This window comes from Watersipora subatra, chromosome 5, assembly GCF_963576615.1.
Source record: "Watersipora subatra chromosome 5, tzWatSuba1.1, whole genome shotgun sequence".
Taxonomy (NCBI): Eukaryota; Metazoa; Bryozoa; class Gymnolaemata; order Cheilostomatida; family Watersiporidae; genus Watersipora; species Watersipora subatra.
Window position 1 is genome coordinate 2146380 of NC_088712.1, and position 15798 is coordinate 2162177.

General features: G+C 35.1%; 1 protein-coding gene across 1 annotated transcript; it reads left to right on the forward strand.

The window, feature by feature from the left end:
* Nucleotides 1–1162: 1162 nt before the first annotated feature.
* LOC137396760 (ras-related protein Rab-4B-like) lies at nt 1163–14522 on the forward strand. Its single transcript, XM_068083070.1, has 4 exons — nt 1163–1179; nt 4202–4362; nt 12270–12365; nt 14005–14522. The coding sequence occupies exons 1-4, from the start codon at nt 1163–1165 to the stop codon at nt 14112–14114; spliced, it is 384 nt and encodes a 127-aa protein (XP_067939171.1). The 3' UTR covers nt 14115–14522.
* Nucleotides 14523–15798: the final 1276 nt, after the last annotated feature.

Here is a 15798-nt window from a genome sequence, read left to right on the forward strand (position 1 = left end):
AATATCACGCGACTCTTCATCTAACTCTACCTGGTTGAAACCCTGATTCATGGCAAGGTTAGAAAAAAACTTTCCCTCTCTCGTTTGCTAGCATTTTTCTGGTTGTGGGAATGAGGTGGCGCTCACACGTTATTACCCTGTTAACCTGGTGCATGTCAACCAATACCCTAATATCACCACCGCAATGGGAATACACACCAGGGGACTGGTCCACCGTGATGCGACACCTACAACCCACTCTATGACATAATCATCTAACATAGAATCCAGTTTTCAGAATCCAAGGAAAACTTTTGACGATTTTATTAGTTTTCAGGCAAAACATTTCACACCACATTATCGCTGTAAGAAACTAATGATAGCTTCACAGCAGTTTCATGTGACAAAAACACGTAGCCTCGCCATTGTATACATAGAAAACAGCATGAACATTGTTATCTTCACATTGTATTTTCGCAATAAATGAACCAAGCAAATCTAATTTGCTTTTACTACCATAGCTGAGCAGTTTCTCATCATCTGAAACATTTTTTAGTGTAATGGTGAGTTTCGACTTCAGCTTGTTATACTGGTCAACACCTATAATGATGCTACATACACAAGTATCAAATATGAATGGAACAATCTCATCTAGTATGCTGACTTGGCATCTTGCTCCTCACGCGCTGAACGGTGAACAAGCAACGGTGTATCGTCACCCGACTCTGCGCCGTTTACAGCTGCTGCAATAGACTTTTCTGCCTCCGCATTACAAAACTTGGCTCCTGTATTGTGTCCTTTTTGTGGCATACTTTGCACTGGCAATCTACAGCTGCGCATTGACTGCTGTTGCTAAGGTGACTATCGCGCTTGCAATGATATCACTCTTCATGTCTAGTACTTGTCTCTGCCCTTGCAGGAGTACCTTTGTACGCTTCTTAAAATGTTGCTTTCTCACCGCTACAACTTTCGAACAGCTCGAACTTCTTTTCACTGTTACGAGCTACGGCTGTAACTTCTGACAAGACAGCTTGTCTATCCGTTGACATGGCAGCTATCATGCTCCGAACTGCCTCACTATTTATCCGATCCGGAACTACTCAAAAACGTCCTTTTCCAAAATTCCCTGAAATTTATGTCTATGCCTGGAACCTCAACTTGAGCACAAAAGTTGATATGGTAAATGCCTGACTCCGTCAGGTGAGTCAGCTTTACCCACTAACACGTACACATAACCCAAACTCCTAGTAGACCTTATCCGAGGCATGTCTGACATGCCCAAACAGACAGGCCAGTCTATGATAAGTACCCAGCAGTCAGGCTTACTCCGAAACCAATTTAGCCTGCTCCCTACCCTGCCCGCGTCCTTATATTCAAATAGCCTGGGTCTACTAGCAGCTCACTCTAGGGCCTGATATCTTATGCCATTGCATATCCGGTCATGTATTTGATTGGAACGTTAAAATAAAACTTGCCTTTATATTTGGTTGTGATTAGAACACAAAGTAATATGATGAGAATGCAATGGTAATTAAAATATTAGTGTTGAAAAACATACTGTTAAAACTTATAACAGCTCAACTGTTGAATAGGCTAATATTATAAAAATGGCCTACTCATAAACTATGTTAGCATTTGTTTGTTAATTAAGTAGATATGTGAGTAATTGTCCATAAGTAACTGATACTAGAATAAAATAACAATAAACAAAAAAAGTTGAATTTCAATCAGATGATAACACATTTATTTAGTCCAAAGGTATTATTGTGTTAATAAATGGTGAAAGCGTACGATTAATTTTTAGATGTTCAGTGGGCCACCAATAATAAAATTTATATTAAGACATGAATTATGGTGAAATTAGAAATAAAAAAATCAGTGAAGCAAGCCATGTCCAATAGGAATGAGTTTTTTTATGTTGAGTGAAAGGTCATCTGTTGTAGCTGTAGTATTATTGATCAGATTGAATTTCTAGATAAATTTACATAATATGGAGGGATGAGATCATCAACGGTCATGTCTGAATAATCAAAGTATTTTGAAACAAATAGTAGTTAAAAACTTGATGGCCTAGTTACGTAAAGCATATGATGGCTGGAGGAGCACTAAATGACCGTTTAAAGTTGGAAATGAATATTTAAATATAACTATGTTCTTAGCCACAACTTGTCTCTCTAATTTTATTTTTTGTTAGCGAGTCAGGTTAGGGTTTACATGTTATGAAAACGGTCTAAATTGAAGTTGTGTTCTTTTTCGTTACCTATACGTAATATTTTTAGTGAAAGGAAGCGCAACTACTTACCAATTTGGACTTCCGCGTCGGTAAATGACTTGAATCTAGTCAGAGCGCGAATTGGCAAAGATGACGGGAGAAAGCTATTCCCGATGTCAACCATTTTATAATTTTCTAAAAAAAGTGTTCGATGATTAAAATTAATCATAGTAACTAAATTTCTATTGAAGCAGTCAATCTTGAATTTTATAGGTAAACACAAATGGAAGGCTAAGACTCGGACCATTGTGGATGTTGCGGATATAGTGAGACAGGTTAAGCTATGAATTACTTCTGCTTAAAAAAATTTTTGGGAATATCTTAAAATACATATAAGTAATTCATCTTTTAGTTTTAATTTTTGTCACAAAACCAAAACACATGGTACAAAATTTAATTTAATTTAACTTATTTATCTGGTTGTAAGTTACTAATGGGCATTCAGATGTAAAGACGGCCAAGTCTCTGCATGCTAACTTCTCTTTTAGTTCATCAGAAGTTGTCATATATGTACTAAACTACCTGTTTTAACATCCCCATGGCGACGAACACTACCAAGAATTTCCACTGCTTACACCATACAAAAAATTCACTGATCATTATGCCTTGCAATCAAACATCCTATTAGTTAAGTTATCATTTATTTATATTATTCTAAAAAAGAAAAAAAAAAGAATGCTAGCCTCTTTTTTACATGAGTGTAACCATCATTTAGTGATCCCAACAACCTTTGCCGTACTTGTACAACAGTAAATTGGGCTTGTATCAGACGCAGGGTTTTTCCAATCGTTATGGTGAAAGGCAAATGGCTGTTAAACAAAAAAGGAACTAGTTTAGGTTTGTACTTTTGTAGTTTTTTTGTAATTCGTTTGAGACCTGATCAGTAATAAGTAGTAAGGGTCTCTGTTTTTTTAATTTTCTTTTGATACTTTTGTCTTTTATTTTATGTATTATCTCTTGACTAGTTATATTAGCTTACTAGTCATTATTATTTTGATTTCAGATTATGAAGCCTCTTGATTATCAACCCAAATGCTATTCAACAAGTACCGGAAACAAGCTGCTACTCGGTAGAATAAATGAAACTGCGCGCCAGTTTAGACGTTGTGCGAAGCAAGACACAAAGGCACCAATTATCGATACACAACTGGTCAAATCATGACGAAATATTGCTTCATCCAAAATGACCAAAGATCAAATTGACCACTGCCAAACATCTCGTTTCTCTACAGAGTTAATATCACTTCAAGCATCACAAGAGATATCAGCAATCACACGATCTCACCTGAACCTCTTAATCAGGAAGGTTAAGATAGAGCTCGAGTAGAATCTCATAGCCTTTTATTTTATCTATCTTACGACACTAATACCGTTTCTTTAAAAGACTTATTAGTTCAGAGATCCGGTTTGGAGTCACCACACAATAGATGCATTGGAGACATTTGGTTAGACTGTCGCCACCTAATTATGTAATAAAGATATTTTTGTCTGCGGAATAAGAAAAAAAACGTTGTCCAGTTTTAATGGAATTATCGAAGGATGTCAGCAAGATTTCTTCTCCATGTTCTTACAATTGAATCTGTTATCTTGACATGTTGATTCTGGTTTTCCATGAACAACCTTTTTATTCGTTCAGTGTCTGTGTATCTTGCTTCCTGTGTAAACATAATGGCGTTCTATTTAATTAATTTTTATTATAGCAAATTAGGTTCTGGGACTCTTATCGTTTTGTAATCTGTATATAAGGCTGTACTTGAGAATTATTTGCGTGCATAAGGTAGTAAGCTAGCTGTCGAGAATATGTTACAATAAAATTTGATATAATCTACAAGCTCATCTTTTTATCGATTTGAAAATGGTCGGTAGTTTAACTACACCGCACCCGACTATTGCACTAAGAGCTTGTACATCCATGATTATCTAGTAAGTTGGTGCTGTTCAACACACCAGACCCTCACACCTAGGTCTACTGGCCCTTACTAACTGGCTGAGAGACGCAAGAACCTTGGCTAGCCCAAGCATAGTCATCATCCTTGTGGCAAACAAGAAAGACCTGGATGCTGGGAGAGAAGTAACATTCCTGGAGGCGAGCAGATTTGCACAAGAAAATGGTAAGAAAGAAAGTTGGGTGCGGGGCTGTCTGTCAGCTGGTGATATGACCTTTACTGTTGTTGGACTACAATCCTTCATTTATAGGTCGTGTTAAAGTAAAGGTGGCATTGAAGTAGTGGGTTTACGTTAATTTAAGTAGTTTTAGTGGAATATAGTCATTTAAAGTGTACAGCTAATAACAAGTCTAGATGGTGCCCCCAGACCAATAACAACATCAATATTGCATTATTTGGCAGCTTTTTATTTCTGAGGCTCAATGGTTTAGGTGAATACTTACGACAGATTTGTGTCGATAATCTTTATTATAAAAGAGATTAACAGCCTATTTTTAACGAGAGACCGTTAAACCTTATTAATACATATTTGAACTGTTGTTTTATATTGCATACTTTCATCACTGCTATGAATGATAAAAACAATACCATCTGTCAATACCTGTCATTGCATATCACTAGCATTACCTGTCAGAGTGTTCGCTATGTGGCATCAACAAGTTGATGCATTCAAACAAGTTTAAGGGTTGGTCACACGATGGCCGAACCGACTTAGGTTTGGTTTGGCTCAGAAGTTGTTTTGGTTTGGTTCGCTGAGCTCACATGTCACGTGGCAGCCAAAATTACTTCACTTCCTGTCTATGTCTGAAATTCACAAAACGGATGTCATTGAAGAAGATATAGATATTATTCTTGCATTTACTTGTCTGCTAGTTTACACCTACATTTTTCTCAAACAAAGAGATAGGCATCAGACAGAGAGAGAATATTTGGTGCATCATATGAACATGACTAAGAATGGAGTCAGTATCACATTGAGGGTTGACACTTTTTAATTTAACTCGCACATGTAAGGAAAAAATGTGCAGCGTACTAGGTGAAATTTTAACCAATAAAAGCAGAAATTCGACCATGAAATTGCGAGCAGGACCGAAATAGTTCGTTTCTGCTAGAAACTTCTTTGGCTGAACAGTGTACAACAGACACCGACATTGTTTTGTGTCTTTCATTTCATTTCGGCCATCATGTGACGACCCCTTTACTGTTAAAATAAGAGTTATATGATGAAAAACTGTTTGATTTGTGTAGACATGCTCTTCCTTGAAACTATAGTGCAATGACTGGAGAGAACATTGAAGAAACCTTTTTAAATTGTGCTCGGTCCTTTTTCGCCAAAATTAAGTAGGGCAAGGCTGGTTTAACCAGCAAATATCAACTAGTTGCGTTTTGATTTAAAAGGCTGGAAAACTGTGTGTCAGCAGCCATCAATTCAAATGTTTCATTTCTCTGTCATTTGCTGAAAAAGCATATTGTTTTAACTAAAATCAGGTAAATTTAAAAAGGTAAAGAAGGTAAATTTAAATTTTTTCCTAATTTTGACCTGTAAATTGGGCCAATCAGCCAACTTTAAATAAAATCCTTCTACCGTACTTTTCGGACTATAAACCGCACCACTATATAAGCCGCATCTGCTTTATTTTTCCAAAAAACGATAATAAGACAACACATAAGTCGCACCTTTGTATAGGCCGCAGAACTCAGGACGGTGCTTTTTCACATGACAGCAACTTTCTGGTTTAAAACAGAACAGTGCCTAATGGCACAGTTTCGTATTAACCGACGCTTTTTAACCTAGTATCAAACGGAACAGTACCGTTAGGCATTTTTCGATTTTTCTTTCACCGCTAGAGGCGCACTAACCGGAGATTCTGGTTAATGTGCCCTAGCGGTGAAAGAAAAAGCCACAGAATAGCCGCACTCTTCTATAAGCCGCATGGCAAAAATCATCAGAAAAATGTAGCGGCTAATAGTCCGAAAAGTATGGTAACTTTTCATTAGCCTAAACAATTAGCTGTCGTGTTCAGTTATCTTTCTAGCAAGGTCCTTACTAACTGGCTGACAGATGCAAGAACCTTGGCTAGCCCAATCATAGTCATCATCCTTGTGGGAAACAAAAAAATACCTGGATGCTGAGAGAGAAGTAGCATTCCTGGAGGCGAGCAGATTTACACAAGAAAATGGTAAGAAAGGAAGTTGGTTACAGAGCTGTCTGTCAGCTGGTGATGTGACCTCTACTGGTGTTGTACTACAAACCATCCTTTATAGGTGATGCTAATGTAAAACTGGTATTCATATAGAGTTTTACGGTAATTTCAGTAGATTTAGTGGAATATAGTCAAAGTTTACAGCCGGTCACAAGTCTAGATAGTGCCCCCAGAGCAATAACAACGCAATATAATTGTTGTAAAAAGCAGACTTTTAATTCTGAGGCTCAACGCTTTAAGTGAATACTTATGATAAATTTGTGCTGGTAACTTTTGTTGTAAAAGCGATTAATCACCTTGTTCAGAATGAAAGAGGGTTAAACCTTATTTATTCACCTTTGACCTTTGAACTGTTGTGTCATATCGCATACTTTCATCACTGCAATGAATGATGGAAAAAATTCCACCTTTTTATTGCCTGTCATTGCATATTATCATCATTACCTGTCAGAATGTGTTCTATGGTGCTTCAATAAGCATTTTCACTCCCTCTAAGGTATTGATAGCATCGTTAGATACTAGGTGATTCTCATGAAGACATGTATACTAAGGATTATTCCTTGTTGCTAGGCAACTCTGATAAATTAAAGGTTATACGTCTATGATGAAAAACTCTTTGATTTCTGTAGACATGCTCTTCCATGAAACTAGCGCAATGACTGGAGAGAACATTGAGGAAACCTTTTAAAGTGTGCAATTAACAAAACTATAACATCTCTTTAAGATACATTTTACATTCATATGACCTTGAAGTACCGACCACCTTCAACCATGCAAATAAATCTATGGAGTCGATGATGAATTTTCCACCGACTTATGCTTGTTGGTTAATAGCAATATGTAAACAAGACAAGTTATGAGTGTCTTGAAGTTAACAGCTACCTGTGACACCTGCCACTCACCATGAAATGTCATAAATTAGTATAGCTTAAGAAGCTCCTCTGTAGTAGCTCCTTGTGACTGATCGAAAACATTTAGCCAATCAGTAATGGCTCTTAGGATAGTTGTAAAGAACTCTATCCAATCAAAACTCGTGATAATATGTAAACAAGAGTAGTAAACACAGACCACCAGCTATCAAGGTAACGCTATGAGTCTTTCTATTAGGTATTTAATATGACCGACAAGGTCAATGATGAACAAACACAAAACTTTAGTTGGTTGTATCAGACATTATAAACATTTTCCATTCGTTTGTGATTGTTTTTTTTATGTTTTCAGCCGTCTGAATGCCAGGATGCTTTAAAATTAAAATTGACAAGTCTTGAACACGATTAAAACACTCAGCTATATTTGCAAAGAGTCCAACAGAGTAGAGACTCGTAATCATGTAACTTGAACACAATAGCAAATATGAACTATAGCAATGATAGCAACTAAATCAATATTTTACCATTTTAATTTTGAAACATCCTTGCCGTCAAATCGCGGTATAATATAAAATAATATTATCTTATTTTTGTGCTATGGTCAAATAGATATTTGCCTAATAGATGCTTTGCTTTTATTAGCTAATACAGGAAACTCCTTTTAGTCCCTTGTTCTTTGTACAGCTGGGAGTTACAAAGAGTTTGACATAATATAGAAGTGTATTGCTGCAATATATACACAACAGCCTATAGCTACTAGTGATGTCATTATAGCACACATCTTTCTTCTGAGCATTTTAACAGCGATCAAGTAATGTCAATTTTATTCTTGATAAATCCTGGCAGTCAGGTCACCTCCAACATCAAAAACAACCAAAAATTAATGGAAAATGTTGATAATTATATGTATTAATTATATTAGTAATTATAATATTTTATGGTAAAACCAACTAAACTTTGCTCTAGGTTCATTTTTAACCGTGTCAGTTATCTCAAATACCTAATAGAAAGACTCATTGTATTACCTCGATAGCTGGTGGTAGTCTGATTTTACACCCCCTTATTGCATCATCACTGAGTTTAGATTGAATAGAATACTTTACTACTATTTTAGAGACACTGCTGATTAGTTACTGATTGACACTGCTACAACATGTACTCATCAGCCGATATCAACTAGTGAAGTCATTTTGGCACGTATTTCTCTTGTGAGCCTTGTGAAGTGATCTGATTACCAGGATGTTTCAAAACAAGACTTTAACGCGGTTAAAATGCTCAGATCAAGCGAAAGTGTGATTATGATGTCTAATAGTTGCATAGAGGCTGAGAGAATTGAAATGCGTAGCGCTGCAACATGTAAGCAGCAGCCAATAGCAACTAATGATGTCATTATGAGCACGTATTTTTTTCTAAGCGTTTTAACAGGGAGCAAGTCTAGTCCATTTTAATCTTGATGCATCCTGGCAGTCAGCTACCCTCAAACATCAACAGCAATCAGAAATGAATGGAAGATATTTATAAGTGTATTTAATAATTTTATTTAACATTTATTAAATTTTTCAGTAAAACCAACTGAAGTTGTTTGTAGGTTAATCTTTAATTTTGTCAGTTAACTCGACGGCCTAATAAAAAGACTTATAGTGTTACATTGATAACTGGGTAACACCGTCAGCCACACAATGAGCCTAATAGAAAGGCTCGTTGTGTGGCTGGTGGTGGCATGAGTTTACACCTCCTTATTATATATCCTCACTGAGATTAGATAGTAGCCTATGCTATACGACTATCTTAAGAGCCATTCTGATTAGTTAAATGTTTTAGATATCAGCCACACAATGAGCCTAATAGAAAGGCTCGTTGTGTGGCTGGTGTTGGTCTGGGTTTACACCTCCTTATTATATATGCTCACTGAGTTCAGATTAGATATGTTTTACAACAATCTTAAGAGCCATTCTGATTAGTTAAATGTTTTAGATCGGCCACGAGGAACTACTACAGAGGAAGTGCTGGAGCTCTATTAGCTTATGACATTTCATGGTGAGTGACAGGTGTCACAGGTAGCTTTTCACTCGAAGACACTTGTCGTAAGTTGTCATCTTTATTTAGTGCTATTAACCAATGACCATAAAACATTGGAAAATTCATCATCGACTTCGTGAATTTACTTCTATGGTTAAAGTTGGTCAGCATGTCAAAGTCATATAAAGGTGACGTATATTCCAAGGTCATTTTATAATTTGTTAATTGTTTGTTTCATTTGTTAGGTCCTGTTTAGCCTAAATGTTTTACAAAACTGATTAAGGCACAATTTATTTTCACCTGCCCATGCATTAGTTCGTCATTTTTTAAAGCACCTTGTTCAAGTTGAAAAATAGATCACATCTTCTGATTTTTCAAGGTCATCATAGCTGAGTATTGAAGTCTATTCTTTGCTGTGTGATAGAGCTGTTGTAATATTTATTGTTTATCTTAACTTCTGCAAACAATTGAGTTTTTCAAACTTTTATAATATGCTGATGCAAGCTGGCTCATAGGCAGCTGCAGATATTCTATAATATAATATTTAATGTACTTTTAATGCTTAAACCAGCTTTTACCTCAAAAGCCGCAAACTTAAATTTAATTTTTTGTAATATTTAAAAGGAAATCACTACCATCTCTGAAGTTTTAGACTGTGAGACCGTTGTTAAAGTTTTTGCTTGTAATGATTTGAGCTAAATTCTTTTGATATTATTTATTTCCAAACGAATAGTCAAGTGTGGAACTATGACATTTATACTTAATGTATTCATGATACAATTCATAAAGGTCCCTATCGCTATTAGTAATGGAGTTGTCTATTCGTAATAGCTAGGATAGGATAACTCTCATTACACTCATTTTCGTTTTCACTTTACTCTCCCTGCAGGTATTTTGTTTGTTCTGATGGAATTGCTTGTTGTTAAGAAGTTTATAGCTGATGAACACTTAGTATTCTTGTTGTTGAAGCAATAGTTTTTACCCTAAAGTTTCAGTCTAAAGTTCTTTAAAATCAACAGAAATTTCTGTGCAAGATTTGAAGCATTTAAAGTACAGATGCAATGTTTGATGAGGTTTTCTCTGGTTCAGTAAAACAGGCTGCAAAGGAAGAAAGGTGTCATTTTTTGCAATTTGCTCAAAAGACAGGCTCCCATTTTTTAATAACAGATATACCGTAAAACCTCTAATTGAATACCGAGGAATAGTGGCGGTCAAATGGAGGCAGTTATTAAATAGAGGCTGGTGGTGTATATTTCAAAAGGCTCGTCAGAAGTTTGGAAAATAAAAATTAGCCCTTTTTCCGGTGAAGCAAGTTTTGCCTATATTTTGCCTTCTATTTTCTGGTAGAGCGATATTAAACCTTATGGGTGCAATAAATCTGCTAACTTACCTCTAACTTGTCAAAGATCTCGTGATAAATATGCATCGAGCAACCGAGAAATATATCTACCGGTTAATATCTATTACTCGCATTTAACCTGCGTTGATATTATAGCCTGTGTTCTTCTCGCAATTTGTTGGCACTGTCAATTTGATTTGATTTCCTGGTGATTTGTGTACTGGTTATATATATTGGTTATATATACTGGTTATATATACTGGTTATATATACTGTTATATGTACTGGTTATATATACTGGTTATATATACTGGTTATATATACTGGTAATATGTACTGGTTATATATACTGGTTGTATATACTGGTTATATATACTGGTTATATATACTGGTTATATATACTGGTTATATATACTGGTTATATATACTGGTTATATATACTGGTTATATATACTGGTTATATATACTGGTTATATATACTGGTTATATATACTGGTTATATATACTGGTTATATATACTGGTTATATATACTGGTTACTGAGAGTTACGCATTGCTCGCTTGTATTATTTTTCTCTTAATTTATTTAAACTGTAAAAAACACTTTTCTCATGGTATAAAAATTGACAGTTAAAATGGTAACTGTTGTTATGTTAAAAATAAAGAAATTTTCTGTGCCAAGACTTTTGTTACTCTGGAAACGCCGGGCATTCACCTAGTATAATGTAATATAAAATAATATATTATTTTAATGCTATGATCATATAGATGTTAACCTAATAGATGGGAAGTTATTGTTAGTTAATACAAGAAATTCATTCTGTATTGTCTTGTTCTTTTTGCAGTCGGGAGTCATATAACGCCCTTACTAACTGGCTGAGAGATGCAAGAACCTTGGCTAGCCCAAGCATAGTCATCATCTTCATGGGAAACAAGAAATACCTCAATGCTGAGCGAGAACTAACATTCCTGTAGGCGAGCAGATTTGCACAAGAAAATGGTAAGAAAGGAAATTGGGTGCAGAGCTGTCTGTAAGCTGGTGATATGACCTCTACTGTTGTTGGACTACAAACCATCCTTTATAGGTGATGTTAAAGTATAGATGATATTCAAATAAAGGTTTTACTGTAATTTCAGTAGTTTAGTGGAATATAGTCAAAGTTTACAGCCAATCACAAGTATAGATGGTGTCCATAGAGCAACAACAACACCAATATTGCTGTATGGAGCAGATTTGTACTTCTGAGGCTCAACGGTTTAAGTGAATAATTACGATAGATTTGTGTCGATAACTTTATTGTAAAATAGATGAATCAGCCTATTTATAATGAGAGACCGTTAAACCTTATTGGTACATCCTTGACATTTGAACTGTTGTTTTATATTGCATACTTTCATCACTGCAATGAATGATGGAAAAAATAGCACTTGTCATTACCTGTCATGGTATCTCCACAATCATCACCTGTCAGTTTTGGTTATGTGGCATCAACAAGCATTCCCATTCCCTCTAAAGTATTGTTAAGTACTAGATGATTCTCATGAAGGCTTGTGTATTCTGAGGATTGTTGCTTGTTGCTAGGCAACTCTGTTTACTGTTAAACTAAGAATTATATGATGATCAAATCTTTGATTTCTCTAGACATGCTCTTCCTTGAAACTAGTGCAATGACTGGAGAGAACATTGAGGAAACCTTTTTAAAGTGCGTTCGGTCTATTCTCGCCAAAATTGAGTCAGGTAAGGCTGATTTAATTAGTAAATAGTAACTAGTCGTGCTTTGATTTAAAAGGCCTTTACAAAAACTCAATTACAGCATCCATCAATTCAAATATTACATCTCTCTGTCATATGCTGAAAGCATATGACAGAAAAGCTAGTTAAAAAGTTAAAAAATTTAGTTAAAAAGCATCTTTTTTTAACTAAATTCAGCAAAAAATAAAAAGTTTTAGCTTACTTTTTTACAATTTTTAGCTTTCAATTCAGCCAATCACAACTTTGGCTAAAATCCTTCTAACTTTTCATTGGCCTAAACAATTAGCAGTTGTGTTCAGTTATCTTTCTAGTGATGTCTCATAAGAATTGAGGATAGCTAGGGCTGTGTACTTCCCTATTGAGAATGTAAACATAAAATATAGACAGATTTACACCGATCCATTCTCAGCCTCAGACCCAGTTTTCACTATATTCAGAATAATGTAACCAGATTGTTGTGCACAACCAAGCCAGGTGTACAGGACAAGGCTCTGATTGAAACTGTCACAAACTGAGTGATTTGTAACATCACTACAACCAATCGTCGTGGTACAGTAACTATTCGAGTTATAACCTGTGGTATTTGCATTCATATTCAGGCGATACAGTTTCACTTCCATGTTGTGTAGATGTCATCATGGGAACATGTAGGTACAAACAGTAAACAATGTGAACATGAAAAAGGTTTCAATGATGTTCAACCTAAAAGTGAATTTTGTATTTTTTTATTTTTGTTACACACATTTTTTTATATTCATTTCATACAACTCCATTCACACAGCTTCATTTATACAGTACGCGCTCTTATAACGTAAATAATCCATTCCAGTAGCGTTTACATTATGGGGAATTTATGTTATAAGAACATTAAAATACATGTAAATTGACTAATCCATTCCAAGATCTTTCCAAATTCACCCTTTAGACATACAAAAAGGAAAAACTTGATGCAATTTTTTTAATTTGTGGGCTGTACCATTACTGCAGTATTATTGGTTTGCACCGACAAATTTTCTCCTTTTATGATCAATTTCACTGGTTTTATAGACCATCATTGCTGTAATTTTACAATAAATTGATGTGCAGCGTACATGTTTGACGTTCATTCACAACGATTGGCTTATTTTTTTAAACAGCGAGGTGTACTCTGCAAAGTAAAACTAATAACAAATATTTTATACGCCTGCGACAGAGCAAAAAAAAACAAAATGTTTTACAAAAAGTGGTACTACATGTTTTTCATCTATCTGTATCAAGGAGGTAAGGTTAAAATAAAAGATAACTTTTGACGATACTCCACCTCATGATATTTGATTGGTGGACCAATGATGTAACACATGCGCCAATCGATTACTTTTGTGTTTATGAACAATTTGCAGCTATCCTATTCTCTGCTTTGTCGACACATCTGGTGATCCATTACCAGTAAAATCTTGTATGATTCTGTGTAAGCTTATCTCTCAGGGCTGATAAAAGCTACAGCAAGGAATACTGTTTTCTTATTAAGTTGAAGTGTTTGCCATAAGAAGAACAGAAGTCTGAAAACAGATTTATGTTGGTGTGTCACATAAGTCTAACTTGCTCATAACTGTTGTTCTTGATAGTGTTCTACTTATGTATATAGGAGACTTGGATCCAGAAAGGATGGGCTCTGGAATACAATATGGTGATGCTGCCCTGCGTCGATCTCAAAGACAACAGGCTAAAACTGAGAAAAAAGTCTGTGACTGCTAGCAATTTTCTTGCTCTCTTTTTTGACTGATTTACAGCTCTGCTGGATGTGCATGCTTCTATCTGCGCCATTTGGAGTTGTCTCTACTTACATAACAGTCAATATATGACCACAATCGATATCTATAGAAACTCTCTAAGGAGGAATTTCTCTGAGGCTTGACTGGTTCATTCATATTTTCTTTATTTTTGAAGGTCTTTGGAGAAAGAGAACAAAGGGTTTATGTTATCGTTTATGTTATTTTCACGATGTACTGCATCGTCAGCCAGCTATTCAAGAAAATTGCTTAAACGATCTCTCTTGCTCTATGAATGCTGTTAGGTATTACAGATTAAACAAGCCACTGTCAAATGTTCATAAGGGTCAATGCTGAATACAATTTGAAGTATTTTCTAAAACAATAATTTGGAGACAAAGTGGCTTCTTGTTAAATAACATGTCAAAGCAGGTAGTCGTACGTTTCCGTGACAATTAGCGAGTGTTTGGTATGAATGAAGTGTTAGAACAGTGGAGAATCCTGTCAAAAAATTTTGTGCTGTTTTATTACCTGTAAGGAGAAGATAACTTTTATAGTAGTGCTTCAAAGAAATGCTTTACCTTCAACCAGATATTGTATTATATGAAGTCAGAGTAGGCAACTCCAAAGATAATTATTTAATCGTTATTCCAGCTTGCTAATATATTTATGTTAGGTTGAATTTCATGATATTTTATCTACCATTGTCTTAGAGAGTACGACGATCCTTTCCTTTTTAATATAAAATAGAAGACAACTCATACTCACACATTAATAGCATCATTAAGTTTGTGTGCTTTAATAACCCAAATAAATACTTTGATTTCTAACATACTTTTAATAGTCTCATAATTGCCAGGGTAAGATAACCCTTAACCCATCATTGTAATCAACAGTTATCAGTTTGTGGAATGCAATAGGTTAAAGATTTTCAAACAATTTCATGTACAAATAACTATTCTGATTGATAAAGAATTTTCCAAAGATTGAATTGTTGAGATTACAGTCTTGTTCTTAAAAGTCAATGTTGGTACCGTTAACAAACATTGATCGTACAGGTTATAGGATCCTAAGGCTACTGACAAACTTATTCCTGACTAAATATATATGTACAATGTGCATTTATACTAACAATTTTTAAGGAGCACATGTATGAGGAGCTCCTTTATGAGCCAATGACAAGCTAGCCAAAGATGGAGTCTCAATAAAAACACCCAACAAAAGGCAAGAAAAATCACTGTTAAGATTTACTTGTCTTAACAAAAGTCGACACTCTGATGTCTAATGACATCTAGTTATGATGTATATTATTATACATATATATATATATTAATGGAACATTTGTAAGAAAACATTTAATTTTGTAACATACATATAAGTTTGTGAAAATCAAAGAATGTCAATGTGGCTGTGAAACCAATGATATACAGCCTCCCCTGTATATCATTAGTGAAACAGAGGTGCCGTTCACTCAAAGGGTGGCACAGTATTTTTTAACTCTTCCTATAACGGTGTTCTATTATAGGTGGAGTTGAAACAAAGGTGGTGATCAAATAGATGTTTTACGGTTAGTATTTGACGTAGTTAGGTTTGAGCTGTGTCCTAGATTTATTGAGATTTCATTGAGGAACCTAGTCTAACAGGACTTGTTCGAAGTTTTTGTAAACAAG